Source organism: Balaenoptera acutorostrata, chromosome 21 (genome assembly GCF_949987535.1).
Source record: "Balaenoptera acutorostrata chromosome 21, mBalAcu1.1, whole genome shotgun sequence".
NCBI classification, from domain to species: domain Eukaryota; kingdom Metazoa; phylum Chordata; class Mammalia; order Artiodactyla; family Balaenopteridae; genus Balaenoptera; species Balaenoptera acutorostrata.
In genome coordinates, this window is record NC_080084.1 from 33,304,561 (window position 1) to 33,324,154 (window position 19,594).

Consider the following 19,594-nt stretch of genomic DNA (forward strand, 5'->3'; position numbering starts at 1 on the left):
AGCCGGGAAGGCGGAGTGGGTGAGAGCCACCTTGAAGAGGAAGGTGAGCCCGGCCCGATAACCCAGGGCTGACGCCCTGACAGCGCTTATCGCGCTGCTGTCACTGCGGGCCTTCCCACAGCAGGCCTGACAAGTCCCTGTTGCCTGCAGGAGTCCTCTTAGCCGCCCGAAGCCACGGTCTGCAGCACCTGCGAGGCACCGCGGGTCACCGGTGCGCCCCACGGAAGGGGACATCTCGGCTTAAGGGCGCATCCCGGGGTCCAGGGGCCCTCAGGTGTGCAAGCAGGGGGTGGGGCGTTCCCTCAAGCCAATCTGCGCCCAGAGCTGGACCGAGGGGCACAAGGCCGCCCGTGCCCCTCCTCGGCCGACACCCACCTTCAACCAGCTCCGCCCGTAAGTCGCCGCTTCCCTGGTGCGGGGGGGGGGGGGGGGGGGTGGGGGGGCGCCGCAAGCTTTGGAGCATGCGCAGTAGCCAGAGCGGACAGTCCACGCGTCCGGGCGGCAGTTGCGCGTCAACTGTCAGCAGCACTCGACCAATCGGGAGACGAGTTCTTGCCGCTGAGCCCCGCCCCCGGAGGGGGACTATGGTAACGGGCGGCCAATCAGGAGTCGTGTTGTTGGCGCGGAGCCCCGCCCCCGGCAGGGGCATAGGGTGACGGGCGAGGGTCATGGGGTGTGAGTGATCCTGAGCTCTCGAGCCCCCGAGGGCCGCGGCTTCCCCTTGCCCCGCGGCCGGGTGCAGCGCGCCGGGCCCCTCACTCGCCAGCCCGCCCACCGTCCAGCGGCGGCGCGGCCCATGCGGCTGGGGGCGGAGGCCGGATCCGGCGCGGGCTGGGCGTCTCAGGGGCGGCCGGCGGCCCGGCGAGGTGAGGGGGCGGTGGCGGGGCCCGGCCCAGCCCGGTGATTGGCCGCCGACTGAGGGCCGCCGGGCGGCCGGCGGCGGCGGGGCGGGGAAGAGCCGGCGGAGCCTTCCGCGTGCGGAGCCGGGAAGATGCTGCTGTCCCTGGTGCTCCACATGTACTCGATGTGCTGCGTGCTGCCGGCCGCCGTGCTCCTGGGCACGGCTCCCACCTACGTGCTGGCCTGGGGGGCCTGGCGGCTGCTCTCCGCCTTCCTGCCCTCGCGCTTCTACCAGGCGGTGGACGACCGGCTCTACTGCATCTATCAGAGCATGGTGCTCTTCTTCTTCGAGAACTACACCGGCGTGCAGGTGAGGCCCCGCCCGCCCTCCGGGCCCGCCCGCCGCACCTGCCGCCCCTCCCTGCGTCTGGGGTCCCGGGGGGTCGCAGGCGCATCTCCCAGCTGCCACCCACCCAGCGTCCGTCCAGCTAGTGTAGGCTCGCTCCGCCCTGGCGGGCAGATCCGGCCCCGGGAACACGTGCCATTACGCCGTCCTCCCACCGTGGGGGCAGTTTCACGTTCTCGCTTAGGGTTTGGCCAGGTGCTTCCTTGCGGGTACTCCAGGATTACTAGGTAGCTGCGGTAGCGCTGCTCTGCGGCCCCAAGTGGGATCCACCGCCCGGCCTCCCCCTCTCTCTTGCAACTGTCTGTCTTGGTGCTGGGAGAGGTAGGTGCAGATGAACGTTTAAATAGGGCAAGCAGTTGACAGCTTCTGGCGCTTGGTCTAAGAAGATGGTAATGGTGGAACTCAACAGTGCGCTTTTAAAAGTCGGAGACCTTCTCTTGAAACAGATTGATGTTAGTGTTTGGGCGAGAAGTACAACTTTGTTTTGCATTCTTCCCCAGTACAAGTGAAAGCTGGGCAAGGAAATTAATCCGTTTGGTACTGTAGAAGCCTTACCGGAGATAAAATTCTTGCCAACTTTGACTAGGCTTATATGTGTGGCTAATCTTTTGTCTGCTTGCTTTCTGTTATTTTCTTTCTCTGTAGAGATTGGATTTGTAGATTAAATTTGTAAAACAAACAAAAGTAGAAGGCCCTTTTAACTCCATTTAATGATTTGAAGTCTCTTACACAGAAATAACAGTTGTGTTTTCCTTCTGTTCCCCAATTTGAAAAAAAAAAAAGAGAGAGAGCTTAATTCTTGGTTTTCCTTATATTCAGTTAGTCCTCGTCTTTTCTTTTCTTGGTGGGGGTGGGTTGGAGTGAATGGGATGGCATCATTTTGTCTTTTTGTCTTTTTTTTTTTTCCTCCCTAGAGCAGCTGCTTTCACCCTTTTGTCCACCAGCTACTATTTTGAATTTGTAGTTGCACTGCTGTTGATTCCTGATGACTCTTATGAGTTTGCCCCAGTTGGAGGTTTGGGGGAAGAGAACTAGAAGCCAGGGATTGTGTTTAAATCAGTATCTATAAGTGTTTCCTAGGAAAGAAAGAAAGATCGCTTTTCCAGATACTGGTTTCCTGATCATTGACTTTTACAATGGGCCACATTTAAAATTTTCACGAATTCAGACCAGTCATTTCCCCACTCTGTTCTTACCTCACCACATTTGTCTAAATGTATGGTTTTATCATGGTGAGTATTTAATTTCACATCATATGACAACTGGCCTGGGCTAGGACACAGGATCAGAATATACGACAGTCATTTACCTCTTAGAAAAATAATTCTACCTATGGCAGGTTTTAAATTTTTCGTTAAAAGCATGTAATATGTCCCATGCAATGTAACATATACCATTGAAGTTATTTGTGTTTAGCAAGTTTCTTATTTTTAAAAAATGACTGTAAAATTTCACAGTATTTCTCAAATTGTATATCTTACCTTATATCTGTTCAGTATAGACCTCCAATTTGTTGTTTGAGTTCTCAGCACATGGTTTTTAAAAAGTCTAATCTGATGATGACCAGTGGACACTCAGTTCTAGGATTCCTAACAAACTTCATCAAGGGACCTGCGTGAAATGAAATTTTGAATTATGTTTGAGGACCATCAGACATCCTTTTATAAATACATGAAGCACCAGTATCCAGTGATAATCTTCTAAATGTCAGAATTCATTTTTCTTTGTTTATTAAAAGAATTTTTTTTGTTGCTCTTTCCCATCCTTCTACTGGAATACACCAAAAACTGATCATTGATATTTGCAGGCCAAAATATCCAGTGACATTTATTTCTAGGCATATGCAACATGCCTCCTCATTAACACCCTCCAAATATTTTAGTCACCATTTTCTTCCTGCTTAAATCAGTACTTTAAAATATATTTTACACTAATGGCTCTGTCTGCTAATCCCCACTTCCCCAGATGCTAACATGATACATTATAACAATCAAAAGTAAAATTTGATATAAAATAAATTTAGTTTTTCAGCTGACCTGCTTCAAGTATAAATTAGTTCAAATAGGGGCTTCCCTGGTGGCGCAGTGGTTGAGAATCTGCCTGCCGGTGCAGGGAACACGGGTTCGGGCCCTGGTCTGGGAGGATCCCACATGCCGCAGAGCAACTAACTGGGCCCGTGAGCCACAGCTGCTGAGCCTGCGCGTCTGGAGCCTGTGCTCCGCAACAAGAGAGGCCGCGATGGTGAGAGGCCCGCGCACCGCGATGAAGAGTGGCCCCCGCTTGCCGCAACTGGAGAAAGCCCTCGCACAGAAACGAAGACCCAACACAGCCATAAATAAATAAAAAATAATTTTTTTAAAAAAAAATTAGTTCATATAACACTGGGAGAATAACGTTTATATAATGTGTTCAGTTAGAATACCCTTAACTTCTCTAATAATTCATACATTTACTTGAAAGATTGTTTCAATTTCCTCAGAAACCCTCAAGGCCTTCATGTCTAGAGGCCATTTATAACTAGTTCTTTCTTTTGGTAGCACTGTGTCCTCAAAAATAGTCCTAAACTCTTAATGAGTTAAATTTGTATTCTGTATCTTGTTGTAAAAGCAGCTAAACTATTGTGTTTGAATGAAACATGTTCATTTAGAATCAGAGAAGGGACCTTACAAGTCCAACACCTTTTTTTCAAGTCTGGATTCTTTCTGCATTTCTGCTAAAATGTTGCCCAGATTCTTCTCAAATATCAGTAGTTCTAGATAGAATATAAATTGTTGCTTGTATCCTTAATTTTTTTTTCTCTGCTTATTTATCATTCATGTTGAAACCGTTAAAGACCTTCCTACAGTTTAACTGGGAGTAACAGAGCCAGGAAGATCTGGATGTGCTTCTGGGTTTGCTTAAGTAGAATGACACGAACCTTTAAGAGGAAATTAAACATTTCTCAATCAAATATGATTCCAGTCTAACACAATTTAAGCCTGGCCAGGGGACAGACTTATAAGAAAATCTTAGAGAAATGTAATTAGAACCTTGTTTTTTTTTTTTTTTTTTTTTTTTTTAAAGGATTTTCTTATTTATTTATTTATTTATTTATTTATTTATTTATTTTTCGCTGTGTTGGGTCTTCGGTTCGTGCGAGGGCTTTCTCCAGTTGCGGCAAGCGGGGGCCACTCTTCATCGCGGTGCGGGGACCGCCCTTCATCGCGGTGCGCGGGCCTTTCTCTATCGCGGCCCCTCCCGTCGCGGGGCACAGTCTCCAGACGCGCAGGCTCAGCAATTGTGGCTCACGGGCCCAGCTGCTCCGTGGCATGTGGGATCTTCCCAGACCAGGGCTTGAACCCGTGTCCCCTGCATTAGCAGGCAGATTCTCAACCACTGCGCCACCAGGGAAGCCCAGAACCTTGTTTTTATACTTTCTATAAATGTAAATCCTGGGCTGTGAGCAAGACAGTTATTTTAGGTTGCATTTGTATAAGATTTTTTAAAAATACCTTATTTTTCTGTTATGAGTCACAGGTGCAATAAAATATTCAAACACTGCAAAAATATTTTGAGAAAGTTAAAAGTTCCCCTTACCTACACACACCTCGCCTAGGCCTGCAACAGTTTGGTGTGTAACTTTGGATTTCTGCCAAGAGCTTTTATATAAATGTATGAATTGTGGGAAGACTCCTTCTCCATTAAATTAACTTCTTGGGTGGGTTTTATAGTAGCACTAAATATACCATAACCTATGGGGACACCTCTGTGCCATTGTTATGGAAAGCAAAAGAAAATATGACTCTCTGTACACAATTCACTTTCCCTCTTTCCTAAATTTGTCTAATTTTGTAGAACTGAAGACACTGAGAGTTGGCTCTTCTTCAATGGAATTATAAGTTAATTTTTCCTTTACTATTGTCTCATGTTATTATGGTTTTTTAAACAGAGGTTAGTATTAGTAGTTAGACAATCCAAAACTAAGTAGTAACGTCTCAGAGCCCGCCCTTTATTCATTCGTCTGGTATTGGAGTGTGCCCTGAATGCCAGATCCTGTGCTGGACTGTATGGGATGGAATGAAGAAAAACACAGACAAGGTCCTGCCCTCGTGGATCTCACATTCCAGTGGGACACAAAAAATAAGAAGAAAGTTAAAAGGCACTGTACTCTGTGACTTTGTTAACCTAGTGGGTAGAGGTTGGGGGTTTGGGGAAACGTCCCTGAGCAAGTGGCATATGCGCTGAGCTCTGAAAAGGGCCAGTTTGGGAAGTATTGTAGTAATCTAGCTGAGGGATGATGGTCAGAGTCGTGGAAAGAGTGGGCATGGAGAGAACGGAAAGAATCCCAGAAGTATTTTAAGGTGGCTGATGGAGCTTTGTAATTGGATACGGAGTGGAAAGGAGAGGATGGAGTTAGCAACACACCTAGCATTTAGTGAGCGCTGGCCGTGTGCCAGGTACTGTTGTCTTATGTGAGTCATTTCATCCTTACCAGATAGGCGCTGTTTTTCCCACTTTACAGATTACAGAACTAAGGCACACGGAGTTCACGCTTGTAATGGCCAAGCCAGGATTTAGTCCAAGGCAGTCTAGCTTCAGGGTCCGTTTTCCAAAGATGCTTTGCTAGGTGGTGTGGTTATATTTGTTGAGAGGACAGCCCCGCTCTCAAGGTGTGCCTTCTAGGAGAAACACTGGCAAACAGTTAGAGTAGAGGATAATAGTGCAAGTGGAGTTTTTGTGTTTACTAGCTTTGTGATACAAAGGGAATGTGACTGCTGGTTATTCAAGAAGGCCGTATCAATTGTTATGAACCACTGTGAGCTTCTACTTCAAGCAGGAGTAGCGTGGTGTGTTAAGGGAAAAGAGGTTCTCAGCTGAGAACTGAATGAAGATGAAGACCCCTAAGCATGGCATTCAAGGCTGTCTGAATTCTGCCCTGGCCGGCTTTTGCATTCATTGGTTTCACTGTTGCCCAGCTACTGCTTCCTCACCAGTCCCTCCCCTAAATTACCAGTGCATTCTCAAGAATGTGCTTTTGGACTGCTCTTCTCTGTATACTTCCTTCCAGCTCGGGCAACTTTTCCTCATCTGTCATGATCTCACCCCATCTCCATGTCAGGATCCCTTGTATGTAATATTAACATAGCATTAGCATATCTTAATGTAGATATTATCCCCTTTACAAGACTGTAGCCCCATGGAGGTGGCAATAAAGGGGAGAGTGACTTGACTTGATTGTTCCCTTTTAACGAAAGGGCAGAGCACTCTGCAGGGAATAGTGATCTGTGTTTCTGTGGAAATGTGGATGAGAATCTCACTTTTAAGGCATGGGGGCTCTTGGATGGCCCTCTAGTTGACAAGTTTTGATCTAACAGGGTCAACAGGTGGAGTGAGTCAGTTTGCTTTCTTTACTTAATAGACAGGGGAGAAAACATGCACTCTACCCACAGAAGTAAGACTGAGAAAAGGTCAAAGACCTTATAAAAGAGGGGATTCTGGAACAGCTAGCAATGCAGAGAAGCCTTTGTTTACTTGTCAGTAAAAACCTGTACTTTTGGCAATGTTTAAAGATAAGCAACTCTGTAAGATTTACTTTGTTTCCTCTGCTTCTTTGCATGGAGTAGCAGTGAGAACCCCATGTGAGCAGGTGTTGCGTGGGGTTTAGAGGGCTGTGTGTGTGTGTGAGTGTAGGTGATAGTCGGAAGCATAAAGAAGCGAGGCGGGTGGTACCTGGAAAGGGGAGTGACGTTAAGTGCTAACCACACGCGAGGCGCGAGCATTTCCATTGATAAATTAGTCTCTACTCTCAGCACACAATTTAGCAGTTAGAAAGAGGTCAGTTTTTTTTTTTTAATATTTATTTGTTTATTTATTTGGTTGTGCCAGGTCTTAGTTGCAGCAGGTGGGTTCCTTTAGTTGTGGCTCGTGGGCTCCTTTAGTTGCGGCTCACGGGCTCCTTAGTTGTGGCACATGGGCTCCTTAGTTGCGGCATGCATGTGGGATCTAGTTCCCTAGCCAGGGATCGAACTCGGGCCCCCTGCATTGGGAGCGCTGAGTCTTAACCAGTGCGCCACCAGGGAAGTACCCTTTTTTTTTTTTTTTTTTAAATTGAAGGTATAATGAGATGTTACAAAGTGACAAAATGAGCAAAGAGCTGAGGAAATACAGGAGTATTACAACTGGATGCAAGTGGTTGCTTAACTGAGGGGAGGTGTGTGACTATAAGGAAGTGATTCTTCCACGTTAGATGCGTTGCAATGAATGCCAGCTCTCCGTGTGCTTACATGTTGCTTTGCTCTCATTCTTACTTTGTATTTCTGTAGGAAAGTATTTTATGTCAGTTTTTAATTTTTTCTCGAGTTTCTTATCTCCTTGTGGTTAATGTTCAAAGTGAAAGAATTATATAAGCTTCTAATATATGGGAAGCCTCATTTGACATTTTTTATTTGGAATTTTTGCAGATAATAATTTTGTTGTAGTCAAAAGATTTTTGGATCTTGGGTGAGAAACCTGGGTGTAATTCCTAGTTCTTTGCTATTCTCTGTCAGCTTGAATAAATCAACTTTTCAACTCAGCATTCTCATTCTTAAATGGAATACTTATTGTCATGTTATTTTGTGAAGACTAAATGAGGTAATATGTGAAAGTGCTGAGCTCAGTGACTGGTACATCATAGATGCTCAGGAAGAACACACCTGTAAATGAGGACAATACAGAGAGACAGATATGACGAATCTATAAAAGGAGGTTTGTGATTTGTAAGGTTCCATTTAAATGTTGCATAATAATTATTTTTGTGTACTGATTATTAGACAAATGACTATGTTTATATTTTAACATTGTTTCGGAGGGGTGTCATACTTTTCCTATTCAGAGAAAGGTTTCAAATTGGGCAGAAAAAGACCATAGTTTTGTGTGTATTACGGTAGAAGTCTTGTACTTGATCTTGAAATGATATATTTCATTGGCACAGAAATACATTTAAAAATCATTTCAAATAATTATAAACGTCATAGAGTGTAAATTATGTCTGCAGACTTATTTATGCTGCAATTCTTTATGGCTGCATTTGTACATAATCAGAGACCTTTTTTTAAGGAAGAGAAATTAGATAGGTGTTTCTCCTATCCATTCATCATTTAACACGATTTTGAGTAAACAGTCTGACTTTGTTGGATAATAATAATAATAAGAGCAACAGCTAACATTTTGGGGGACAGTTCCTATGATCCAGGAGTTGTGGCAGGTAGCTTACATGGTCTCGTTTATCTCACCACACCTGTGGTGAGTAGTTACCATTATTACATTCACTCTACAGGTAAGGAAAAATAGGCATGGGGAGGTGAGGTACTTCTGCTGCAGTTCACATAGTTGGTAAGGGGATGGGCTAGTGCTCAGGTCCGAGGCTCAGTTTAAACCCAGTGTTTCTGCCCGGGCCCTTAGTGACTGGTGTGCTGTGCATAGAGGAGATAGAGCTCTCTGTAGCTGGGCCCACAGATCAAAGTGACAAGGCCAGATGCGCAGGAGAAGAGGCACACAGATTTACCGGGCGTTGATGCTTTACACGTAGTTTAATATTTTACACGCTAGGGTTTTCACCGGCCCCTCTCAGAAAAGAAGGGCAAAGAGGCAGTTCGAGTCAGCCCAAGGCAGTAACCTGTAGAGACACAGCTAGGTGCAGGAAAGGCGGGTTTGGGCTCCTAGGGCTGGTAAACTGTGGGACGGTCCCTAGGAAATGTATGGTAGATAAGGACTGTTAAGTAAGGTTTGCTGACTCATCTCGGTGCTGTCTCTGATCTTCCTGGTCCTCTAGGAAGGAACAGCTTTACGAGTGTTTTTAATGTCACCTTTACAAAGGGAAGTTTAGGCCTCCTTTAGGCGGAAAAGGGGAGGGCAGAGAGCTGCGTGTGCTGCTTCTCAGCTGCCCTCAGCTCAAAATAATCCTCGTGTCAAAGTGGCATGTTTTGGGGCAGCATGTTCTGATCCCCTTCTGCAGCATCATCTGTATCTAAGGACAGTGAGAGAAGTTTTTTTAAAAAATGACGTTTCAATGTGCATGTGGAAAGGAAATGAATTTTATTGAGATAAATGAAGATTTTCTTTTTTTTTTCTTGAAGAGGAAGAATGCTGTACTTTATGTCCCCATGGCGGTGTTGGTTAGATAGTCCACTGTATTAGACATGTGATTAGTTTACCACCTCTTTTCAGGATACAAAAGAGGGAGTCTTCAAGTCGTTTATCAAATCATGGGAGCAAATTAAAAACAAGGTGAAGATGAGATCCAGGTGAGAGGACAGTGTCTACATCTAAATCCAAGTCTTCTGAAAGGCGCTTTGTGCAAGATAAACAAGCTTGTTTGACTAAAGCCGAATTGTAACTAGTGTGTCAGTCGCAATGAAGATAATCATTCAAAGAGCATTTTTACTGAATTAATAAAATGAAAGAGAGAACATTGTTATTTTTCTCTAGAGGGACTTTACATGAGTGTTTTAAAAATGGAGGAACCCCAACTTGAACAATTATGATGACTTAAAATTACTTAGAGAATGAGGAAGAACCAAAAAGCCATGTTTTTCACATGCCTTGTTCGAAGGAACAAATTACCTGCCGAAAAGTGATTGTAATTTGAAATACATGTACCAGAAGATTCACAGAATGATGCCTTTAAAAAGTCACTGGTGCATTTAAAGTATTTGTTTACTCCCCACCTCTTTACTGTTGAAAATGAGGTATAGCTTTATCCACTTGTGAAAAATAAACGTGCAGCTTATTGATGCAGTGAACATCTGTTGAAAAGCATCTGAGTGCTGGGCTCTGGGTAGAACAAGGATGAAGTCCTTGCCCCGGAGGAGCCTGTGGGCCTTGAGGGGGATGTGATGTGAGTTGGAACTAGGAATGCACAGCGTGACCGGGTTCGTTGTAATGCAGAAGGGGGAGAGATTAATTCTGGGGTCTGGGTTAGAAGGCAGGAGGGCTTTGTGAGGAGGTAAATAAGCGGAAAAGCTGATCTAAGACGACTACAATGAGAGGGCGCAGGTGGCTTTTAGGTAATCATAGAGTCATTTAATAATTTATTTGTAGGGGTATTTTATAAGTTGTTATTAAATTTTTAAATTTGGAAAACACTACAGTTATCTTATTAATTCTATACTTGTTAGTAAGATAGTAGTCTTATTATTTTGAGAATCTGTACTCTTAAATGAAAACTTTTACTTGCCCTCCATGTTAGTAAATTTAAAAGCAAATAACCTTTTCACTTCAATGAACAGAAGAAATTTGATAATTTTAAGTTGGAGTGAAATGCTTTTTCTTTGAAGCCTGGGAAATAAATTAAGTGAAGGGCCTTAAAAACTGCATATATGTGGTACATAAACATTGTAATCATGCATTCCTTTCTTTGGATAATCAACATTTATTTGAAGTACTTAATAATTTGCGTCTATTGCAATAAGATTTGCAGTTCATCATTTCACTTACTTTGCTTTTAGAGCTTTTAAATTTTTAAATATGAAGGGCTATTCTTTGTAACTTTTAATTTCTGTTGAAATCCAAATAAGTGATAATGAAAAATTAAAAAGAAAACAACTTAAGAGGCAATCAATCCAAATATCTACTTTGAGATCCTAAATTATGTTATGTCAGAGGCTTACCATCTTCTTTTGCATCTTAATTGGAAATAGCTTTTATTTCAGTGAGATGCATACTGAAAAATAAACTTTAAAAGTATGAACTATGTATTTATTGTTTTCCCTTCAATGGCTAGGAATTAAGATTTTGTTCCTTTCACATTTCCCCCATCTGTTTTGCCCACCAGAATTCATTACTTATCTTACTTTCTCTAGATAACCACTGAAGATCTATTCTTAAACACTGGGCATGTTTAACTTTGTTACTGAGATAAGCTAAATATAGAAAATGTCGATTGTTTGGAAGCCATTTAGGGATGGGGAAAATTAGTGAGTCTTACAGGGATTGCAGAGATGGCTCTCCTGCAAAGCTTTTCAGTTCATGTTTGTGTCTATAAACAAAGTGGAAAACTGTGGCATTTTAAGGCCGGCGTGGTATATAGTATATGGACTAAGCCCAAGTAGTGGGGGTCTGGCATCTTAAACTGGTGGTGCTGTTAACTGATCATGGGTCACTGAACAAGGCAACTTGGTTGTTCTGTGCCTGAGCCTGCTAAAGGGTGAAATCAGAGAGCTGGACTAGACAGTGGCCAAACGTTGTTCTGGTGGCAATGCGTGTACTGATTATATTCATTGTTGGGAATTGTTTGTCATGACATTAGATGACTGTGCTTATTTTTGTGGTTTCCTTTTCACCCTCACCATGCTTGTTTTATTTTAAAGTGGGATATATTGGGTTTTATAGGAGATAAAGTTTTCAGCGCTATGTTTTCTGTATGATTGACGCTGTAAATCCTGTGAAACATGCCCATTATTTAAATTTTTTAAAAATAGATCTTTATTGGAATATAATTGCTTCACAGTACTGTGTTAGTTTCTGTTGCACAACAAAGCGAATCAGCCATATGCATACACACGTCCCCATATCCCCTCCCTCTTGAGCCTCCCTCCCACCCTCCCTTTCCCACCCCTCTAGGTCATCGCAAAGCACCAAGCCGACTTCCCTGTGCTATGCTGCTGCTTCCCACCACCAACTATTTTACATTCGGTAGTGTGTATATGTCGATGCTACTCTCGCTTCGCCCCAGCTTTGCCCTCCCACCCCATGTCCTCAAGTCCATTTTCTATGTCTACCTCTTTATCCCTGCCCTGCAACTAGGTTCATCAATACCATCTTTTTTTAGATTCCATATATATGTGTTAGCATACGGTATTTGTTTTTCTCTTTCTGACTTGCTTCACCCTGCATGACAGACTCTAGGTCCATCCACCTCGCTACAAATAACTCAATTTCGTTTCTTTTTATGGCTGAGTAATATTCCGTTGTATATATGTGCCACATCTTCTTTATCCATTCATCTGTCGATGGACACTTAGGTTGCTTCCATGCCCTGGCTATTGTAAATAGAGCTGCAATGAACATTGTGGTACATGACTCTTTTTGAATTATGGTTTTCTCAGGGTATATGCTCAGTAGTGGGATTGCTGGGTCATATGGTAGTTGTATTTTTAGTTTTTTAAGGAACCTCCATACTGTTCTCTATAGTGGCTGTATCAATTTACATTCCCACCAACAGTGCAAGAGGGTTCCCTTTTCACCACACCCTTTCCAGCATTTATTGTTTCTAGATTTTTTGACAGTGGCCATTCTGACTGGCGTGAGGTGGTACCTCATTGTAGTTTTGATTTGCATTTCTCTGATAATTAGTGATGTTGAGCATCTTTTCACATGCCTCTTGGCCATCTGTATGTCTTCCTTGGTGAAATGTCTATTTAGGTCTTCTGCCCATTTTTTAACTGTGTTGTTTGTTTTTTTTGATATTGAGCTCCATGAGCTGTTTGTATATTTTGGAGATCAATCCTTTGTTGTTTCATTTGCAAATGTTTTCTCCCATTCTGAAGGTTGTCTTTTTGTCTTGGTTATGGTTTCCTTTGCTGTGCAAGAGCTTTTAAGTTTAATTAAGTCCCATTTGTTTATTTCTGTTTTTATTTCCTACTCTAGGAGGTGGTTCAAAGAAGATCTTGCTGTGGTTTATGTCACAGAGTGTTTTCCTCTAAAGGTTTTGTAGTGTCTGGTCTTACATTTAAGTCTTTAATCCATTTAGGGTTTATGTTTGTGTATGGTGTTAGGTAGTGTTCTAATTTCATTCTTTTACATGTAGCTGTCCAGTTTTCCCAGCACCACTTATTGAAGAGGCTGTCTTTTCTCCACTGTGTATTCTTGCCTCCTTTGTCGTAAATTAGGTGCCCATATGCATGTGGGTTTATCTCTGGCCATTCTATCCTGTACCACTGATCTATATTTCTGTTTTTGTGCTAGTACTGTACTGTCTTGATTGCTGTAGCTTTCTGGTATAGTTTGAAGTTGGGGAGCCTGATTCCTCCACCTCCCTTTTTCTTTCTCAAAATTGCTTTGGCTATTTGGGGTCTTTTGTGTTTCCATACGAATTGTGAAATTTTTTGTTCTAATTCTGTATAGAATGCCATTGGTAGTTTGATAGGGATTGCATTGAACCTGTAGATTGCTTTGGGTAGTATAGTCATTTTCACAATATTGATTCTTCCAATCCAAGAGCATGATAAATTTTTCCATCTGTTTATGTCATCTTTGATTTCTTTCTTCAGTGTTTTATAGTTTTCTGAGTACAAGTCTTTCGCCTCCTTAGGCAGGTTTATTCCTAGGTATTTTATTCTTTTTGTTACAGTGGTAAATGGGAGTGTTTCCTTAATTTCTCCTTCTGATTTTTCATTGTTGGTGTATAGGAATGCTAGAGATTTCTGTGCATTAATTTTGTATCCTGCAACCTTACCAAATTCATTGATTAGTTCTAGTAGTTTTCTGGTGGCATCTTTAGGATTTTCTATGTATAGTATCATGTCATAGGCAAACAGTACAGTTTTACTTCTTTTCCAGTTTGTATTCCTTTTATTTCTTTTTCTCCTCTGATTGCTGTGGCTAGGACTTCCAAAACTATGTTGAATAAGAGTGGTGAGAGTGGACATCCTTGTCTTGTTCCTGATCTTAGTGGAAATGCTTTCAGTTTTTCACCATTGAGTATGATACTTGCTGTGGGTTTGTCATACATGGCCTTTATTATGTTGAGGTAGGTTCCTTCTATGCCCATTTTCTGGAGAGTTTGTTTCATAAATGGGTGTTGAATTTTGTCAGAAGTTTTTTCTGCATGTATTGAGATGATCGTGTGGTTTTTATTCCTTAATTTGTTAGTGTGGTGTATCACATTGATTGATTTGCGTATATTGAAGAATCCTTGCATCCCTGGGATAAATCCCACTTGATCATGGTGTATGAGCCTTACAGTGTGCTGTTGGATTCTGTTTGCTAGTATTTTGTTCAGGATTTTTGCATCTATGTTCATCAGTGATATTGGTCTATAATTTTCTTTTTTTGTGATATCTTTTTCTGGTTTTGGTAGCAGGGTGATGGTGGCTTCATAAAATGAATTTGGGAGTGTTTCTCCCTTTGCAATTTTTTGGAAGAGTTTGAGAAGGATGGGTGTTAGCTCTTCTCTAAATGTTTGATAGAATTTACCTGTGAAGCCATCTGGTCCTGGACTTCTGTTTGTTGGAAGATTTTTAATTACGGTTTCAATTTCATTACTTGTGATAGGTCTGTTTACATTTTCTAATTCTTCCTGGTTCAGTCTTGGAAAGTTGTACCTTTCCAAGAATTTGTCCATTTCTTCGTGGTTGTCCGTTTTATTGGCATATAGTTGTTTGTAGTAGTCTCTTATAATCCTTTGTATTTCTGCAGTGTCAGGTGTGATTTCTCTGTTTTCATTTCTAATTTGATTGATTTGCGTCCTCTACCTTTTTTTCTTGATGAGTCTGGCTTTATCTTCTCAAAGAACCAGCTTTTAGTTTTATTGATCTTTGCTATTGTTTTCTTCATTTCTATTTCATTTATTTCTGCTCTGATCTTTATGATTTCTTTCCTTCTACTGACTTTGGGTTTTCTTTGTTCTTCTTTTTCTAGTTGTTTTAAGTGTAGGGTTAGATTGTTTCTTTGAGACTTTTCTTGTTTCTTGAGGTGAGATTGTATTGCTATAAACTTCCCTCTTAGAACTGCTTTTGCTGTGTCCCATCGGTTTTGGGTTGTCGTGGTTTCGTTGTCATTTGTTTCTATGTATTTTTTAATTTCTTCTTTGATTTCTTCAGTGATCTCTTGGTTATTTAGTAGTGCACTGTTTAGCCTCCATGTATTTTTGTTTTTTACAGTTTTTTTCCTATAATTGATTTCCAGTCTCATAGCATTGTGGTCAGAAAAGATGCTTGATATGATTTCAATTTTCTTAAATTTTCCAAGGCTTGATTTGTGACCCAGGATGTGATCTATCTTGGAGAATGTTCCATATGCACTTGAGAAGAAAGTGTATTCTGCAACTTTTGAGTGGAATGTTCTATAAATATCAATTAGATCTATCTGGTCTATTGTGTCATTTAAAGCTTGTGTTTCTTTATTTATTTTCTGTTTGGATGATCTGTCCATTGGTGTAAGTGGAGTGTTAAAGTCCCCTACTATTATTGTGTTACTATCGATTTCTTCTTTCATGGTTGTTAGCATTTGCCTTATGTATTGAGGTGCTCCTATGTTGGGTGCATAAACATTTATAATTGTTATATCTTCTTCTTGGGTTGATCCTTTGATCATTATATAGTGTCCCTCCTTATCTCTTGTAACAGTCTTTATTTTAAAGTCTGTTTTATCTGATACGACTATTGCTGTTCCAGTTTTCTTTTGATATCCATTTGCATGGAATATCTTTTTCCATCCCCTCACTTTCAGTCTGTATGTGTCCCTAGGTCTGAAGTGGGTCTCTTGTACACAGCATATAGATAGGTCTGGTTTTTGTAACCATTCAGCCAGTCTGTGTCTTTTGGTTGGGGCATTTAGTCCATTTACATTCAAGGTTATTATCAATATGTGTGTTCTTGTTACCATTTTCTTAGTTGTTTTGGGTTTGTTTTTGTGAGTCTTTTTCTTCTCTTGTGTTTCCACTTAGAGAAGTTTCTTTAGCATTTCTTGTAAAGCTGGTTTGGTGGTGCTGAATTCTCTTAGCTTTTGCTTGTCTGAAAAGCTTTTGACTCCTCCATCGAATCTGAATGAGATCCTTGCTGGGTAGAGTAATCTTGGTTGTAGGTTTTTCTCTTTCATCACTTTAAGTATATCCTGCCACTCCCTTCTGGCCTGCAGAGTTTCCACTGAAAAATCAGCTGATAACCTTATGGGGATTCCTTTGTATGTTACTTTTTGTCTTTCCCTTGCTGCTTTTAATATTTTTTCTTTGAATTTAATTTTTGTTATTTTGATTAATATGTGTCTTGGTGTGTTTTTCCTAGGGTTTATCCTGTGTGGGACTCTCTGTGCTTCCTGGACTTGGGTGACTATTTCCTTTCCCACGTTAGGGACGTTTTCAACTATAATGTCTTCACATATTTTCTCAGATCCTTCTTTTTCTCTTCTTCTTCTGGGACCCCTATAATTCGAATGTTGGCACATTTAGTGTTGTCCCAGAGGTCTCTGAGATAGTCTTCAATTCTTTTCATTCTTTTTTCTTTATTCTGCTCCTCGGCAGTTATTTCCATCATTTTGTCTTCCAGCTCACTTATTCGTCTTCTGTTTCAGTTATTCTGTTATTGATTCTTTCTAGTGTATTTTTCATTTCAGTTATTGTGTTCTTCATATCTGTTTGTTTGTTCTTTCATTTTTCTAGATCTTTGTTAAACATTTCTTGTATTTTCTCAATCCATGCCTCCATTCTGTTTCGGAGATTCTGGATCATCTTTACTATCTTTACTCATCTTTACTATCATTACAATTCTTTTTCAGGTAGATTGCCTATTTCCTCTTCATTTATTTGGTCTTGTAGGTTTTTACCTTGCTCCTTCATCTGTGACATATTTTTTTGCCATCTCATTTTTTTTTTTTTTAAGGAGTGGGGCTGTGTTCCTGTCTTACTGGTTGTTTGGCCTGAGGTTTCCAACACTGGGGTTTGTAGGCTGTTGGGTAGGGCTGGGTCTTGGTGCTGAGATGAGGACCTCCGTGAGACCTCACTCTTATGAATATTCCCTGGGGTCTGGGGTTCTCTGTTAGTCCAGTGGTTCAGACTCGGAGCTCCCACTGCAGGAGCTTCGGCCCGACAAGGGGCTCGTGAACCAAGATCCTGCAAGGCATCTGAGGCAGCAAAAAACAAAAAAAAAATAGTAAAGTAAAAAATAAAATTAGACTAGGAAACTAACAGATATGTTAGGAAGAATATAAAAATAAAAATATAGATGAATCAATAACCGGAAGGTACATTAGTACCACAATAGTAAAAAAGAGGAGGAGGGAAAAGAAAAAAAGGGGGCGGGGGGAGGCCTTGGCTGTGGAGGGCGGGGCCTAAGCAGGGGCAAGGTTTGGGTGGTGGGCAGGGTCAATGCTCAGGACCCACAGGGCTGGAAAAGGCCCCTGGGGGCTGTGGGCAGTGGGGCTTAAGCTCAAGGAACAAAGGGGCCCGGGTGTGCCCCCCACCCCTGGTCTCAGAGGGCAGGGGACCTCACCTGGGAGCCCAGCAGGCTTCCTGGGCTCCAGTGGGCAGGGCAAACGCCCTCCTCTCCTCTGCTGCTCCTCCGGTCTGGGAGGGCCCCTTCCGCCTGCCTCTCCTGATCTGCCCAGCCTCCCTCCTATGCCCCCAAGGACCCACGCAGCCTGGAGGGGCTTTGGAGGGCAGGGGATCGGCCTGGGAGCTCACCCATTATTTAAATTTTTAGTTTATTTTTCAAAATTATAAAATTATACATATTTAAGGTGTTCAATGGGATGTTTTGATATATGTATGCATTATGAAATGATTACCACAATGAAACTAAAAAAAATGCCTTCTAATAGCTTGTATGTCATCTACCTTCAAAGGCTGTGGTCTCTAAATGAAGCTCAGAGCAAGAAAAGGGAAGGAGAGTCTCCTAGTGGTTCAAGTACTGTCTTCAGCCTGGGGACAGGCAGGTCTCCAAAGAGTGGTATTCAGATTGAATCAGTTAAACCACAGCCTTTCATTGTGAATGTCTCATCCACGGAAGTCAAGCCAGAAGTACTCTGTCGTGTAGCTGCAGTACTTTAAACCCAGTGCGTCCCACCCAATGGTCTCAAAGCAATTCTGGCTCGTTGGTAGGAAGGGGGATTGCTCACAAACCAGGACTCCACTTTTTAACCCTGCATAGATCAAGTTATTGATTTCGCTCTTTTGTTTTGGCACTGATAAGGTTTCTTAATAAAAAACTATTGAGCAGAAATTTAAACTCATGTTACCTGCGTAGCGCTGTATAGTTTTCTGAGAAGAGATAAGAAATCTCAGTCTGAGTCCCTGGTCTCCAGAACTTTGTCATCTAGCTCCATTTATCTACAGAGGGGTTAGCTTAATGTCTTTTTCTTTGTTCTGTTGTTAAGATATAAATGAGTAGTGGCGTGATCAGAAGATAATCTCTGTGGCTATCTAAAAATATAGATCTGTAGCCAATTCATAATCTTGAATAATCTGTGACGACAAGATACAGAAACAAAAACGCCCTGAATAAAAAAATACCACTGTTAGGAGTCATTTCCTTTGAAGTCTTTAAAAATATACTTCCAATTTCTTTAAATAATTTATTATGAAATATTTGAGACATAGAGAACTACAGAAAGACTCATATAAGGAGCACCTGTGTACCCACCACCCAGCTAAAGAAAGGAAACATGACAGCAGGAGTTGAAGCCTACGGTGTACCCCACCCTGTCGTGCAGCTTCCCCTTCCTAGAAGTCACTGATCCTGAGCTCCCTGTGCTCTGTATAGAGATGTAAAGAGTCCTGATCATGGGACCAAGTTTCCCCATTACTTACAGAATAAAGTGCGCATCTTTAGCTTGGTATTCAGAAGACTTTGTACATATTCTGGTTCAGATCTCCCTCCGGTCCGCCTGCACCGGCTCACCGACTCTGGGTGCAGCCTGGGTTTGCCGGCACCCTGCCAGGTGCACCCTTACTGGCCTCAGACGCTGCCGCTTCCATTCCTTTGTTCCTCTCTTCATGAACATTCCTTCCTTCACCTTCTCTGCTGAAATCGCACCTAATGAATGCTACTACTGCCTGCAGTTGACAGTTCTTTAAAATAGACTGGATTTTCATAATATTTGCATTATGTCTCATCACAGTTACTGTGTGCACGCCTGTCTCTTCCACTACACTGTAGGCTCTTTGAAGGACGCTGTACCTTATGAACTGTGTTTCAGATGTTGTGAGCAGTCAGTAAAAACTCAGGAGGATACTGATCATTGCTTTACTTTATGACCATTAACCTGCCCTGCGCTCAGCTGCTTTATAGGCGTGTGCTGTTCATGGTCTCTGAGGCTCCTAAGAGAAGTCTAATAGTTGTTAATCATGGATGGGACTGTTCATGACATCGTGTATTTGTCAATTTTTTGACGTTGTCATATTTTGTATGTTACAGTAGTACATGTTTTAAAATAGCAAAGTAATGTTTCTCTTTATTTTATCTTTTAGATATTGCTATATGGAGATTTGCCAAAAAACAAAGAAAATATAATATATTTAGCAAATCATCAAAGCACAGGTTTGTATTTCATTTGCATGAAACAGGTTTCTCTACGCACAGTAGGGAAGTAATTCAAAGTAATGTGATATTTTTAAATGGATTTGTTGTTGTTGGTAAAACATGAATTTTCAATGCAGATATTATATGTGACCTC

The 19,594-nt window shown here is 42.0% G+C and overlaps 1 protein-coding gene across 2 annotated transcripts in view; it reads left to right on the forward strand.

Annotated features, from left to right (window-relative positions):
* The first annotated feature begins 627 nt into the window (after positions 1–627).
* Positions 628–19,594, forward strand: part of AGPAT5 (1-acylglycerol-3-phosphate O-acyltransferase 5) — a 63,497-nt gene continuing 44,530 nt past the window's right edge. For both annotated transcript variants that reach the window (XM_007188965.2, XM_007188966.2), the window contains exons 1-2: positions 628–1,210; positions 19,389–19,458. In XM_007188965.2, coding sequence (XP_007189027.1) covers positions 992–1,210; positions 19,389–19,458 — 289 coding nt within the window. In that variant the 5' untranslated portion in view covers positions 628–991. The remainder of the gene's footprint in view (positions 1,211–19,388; positions 19,459–19,594) is intronic.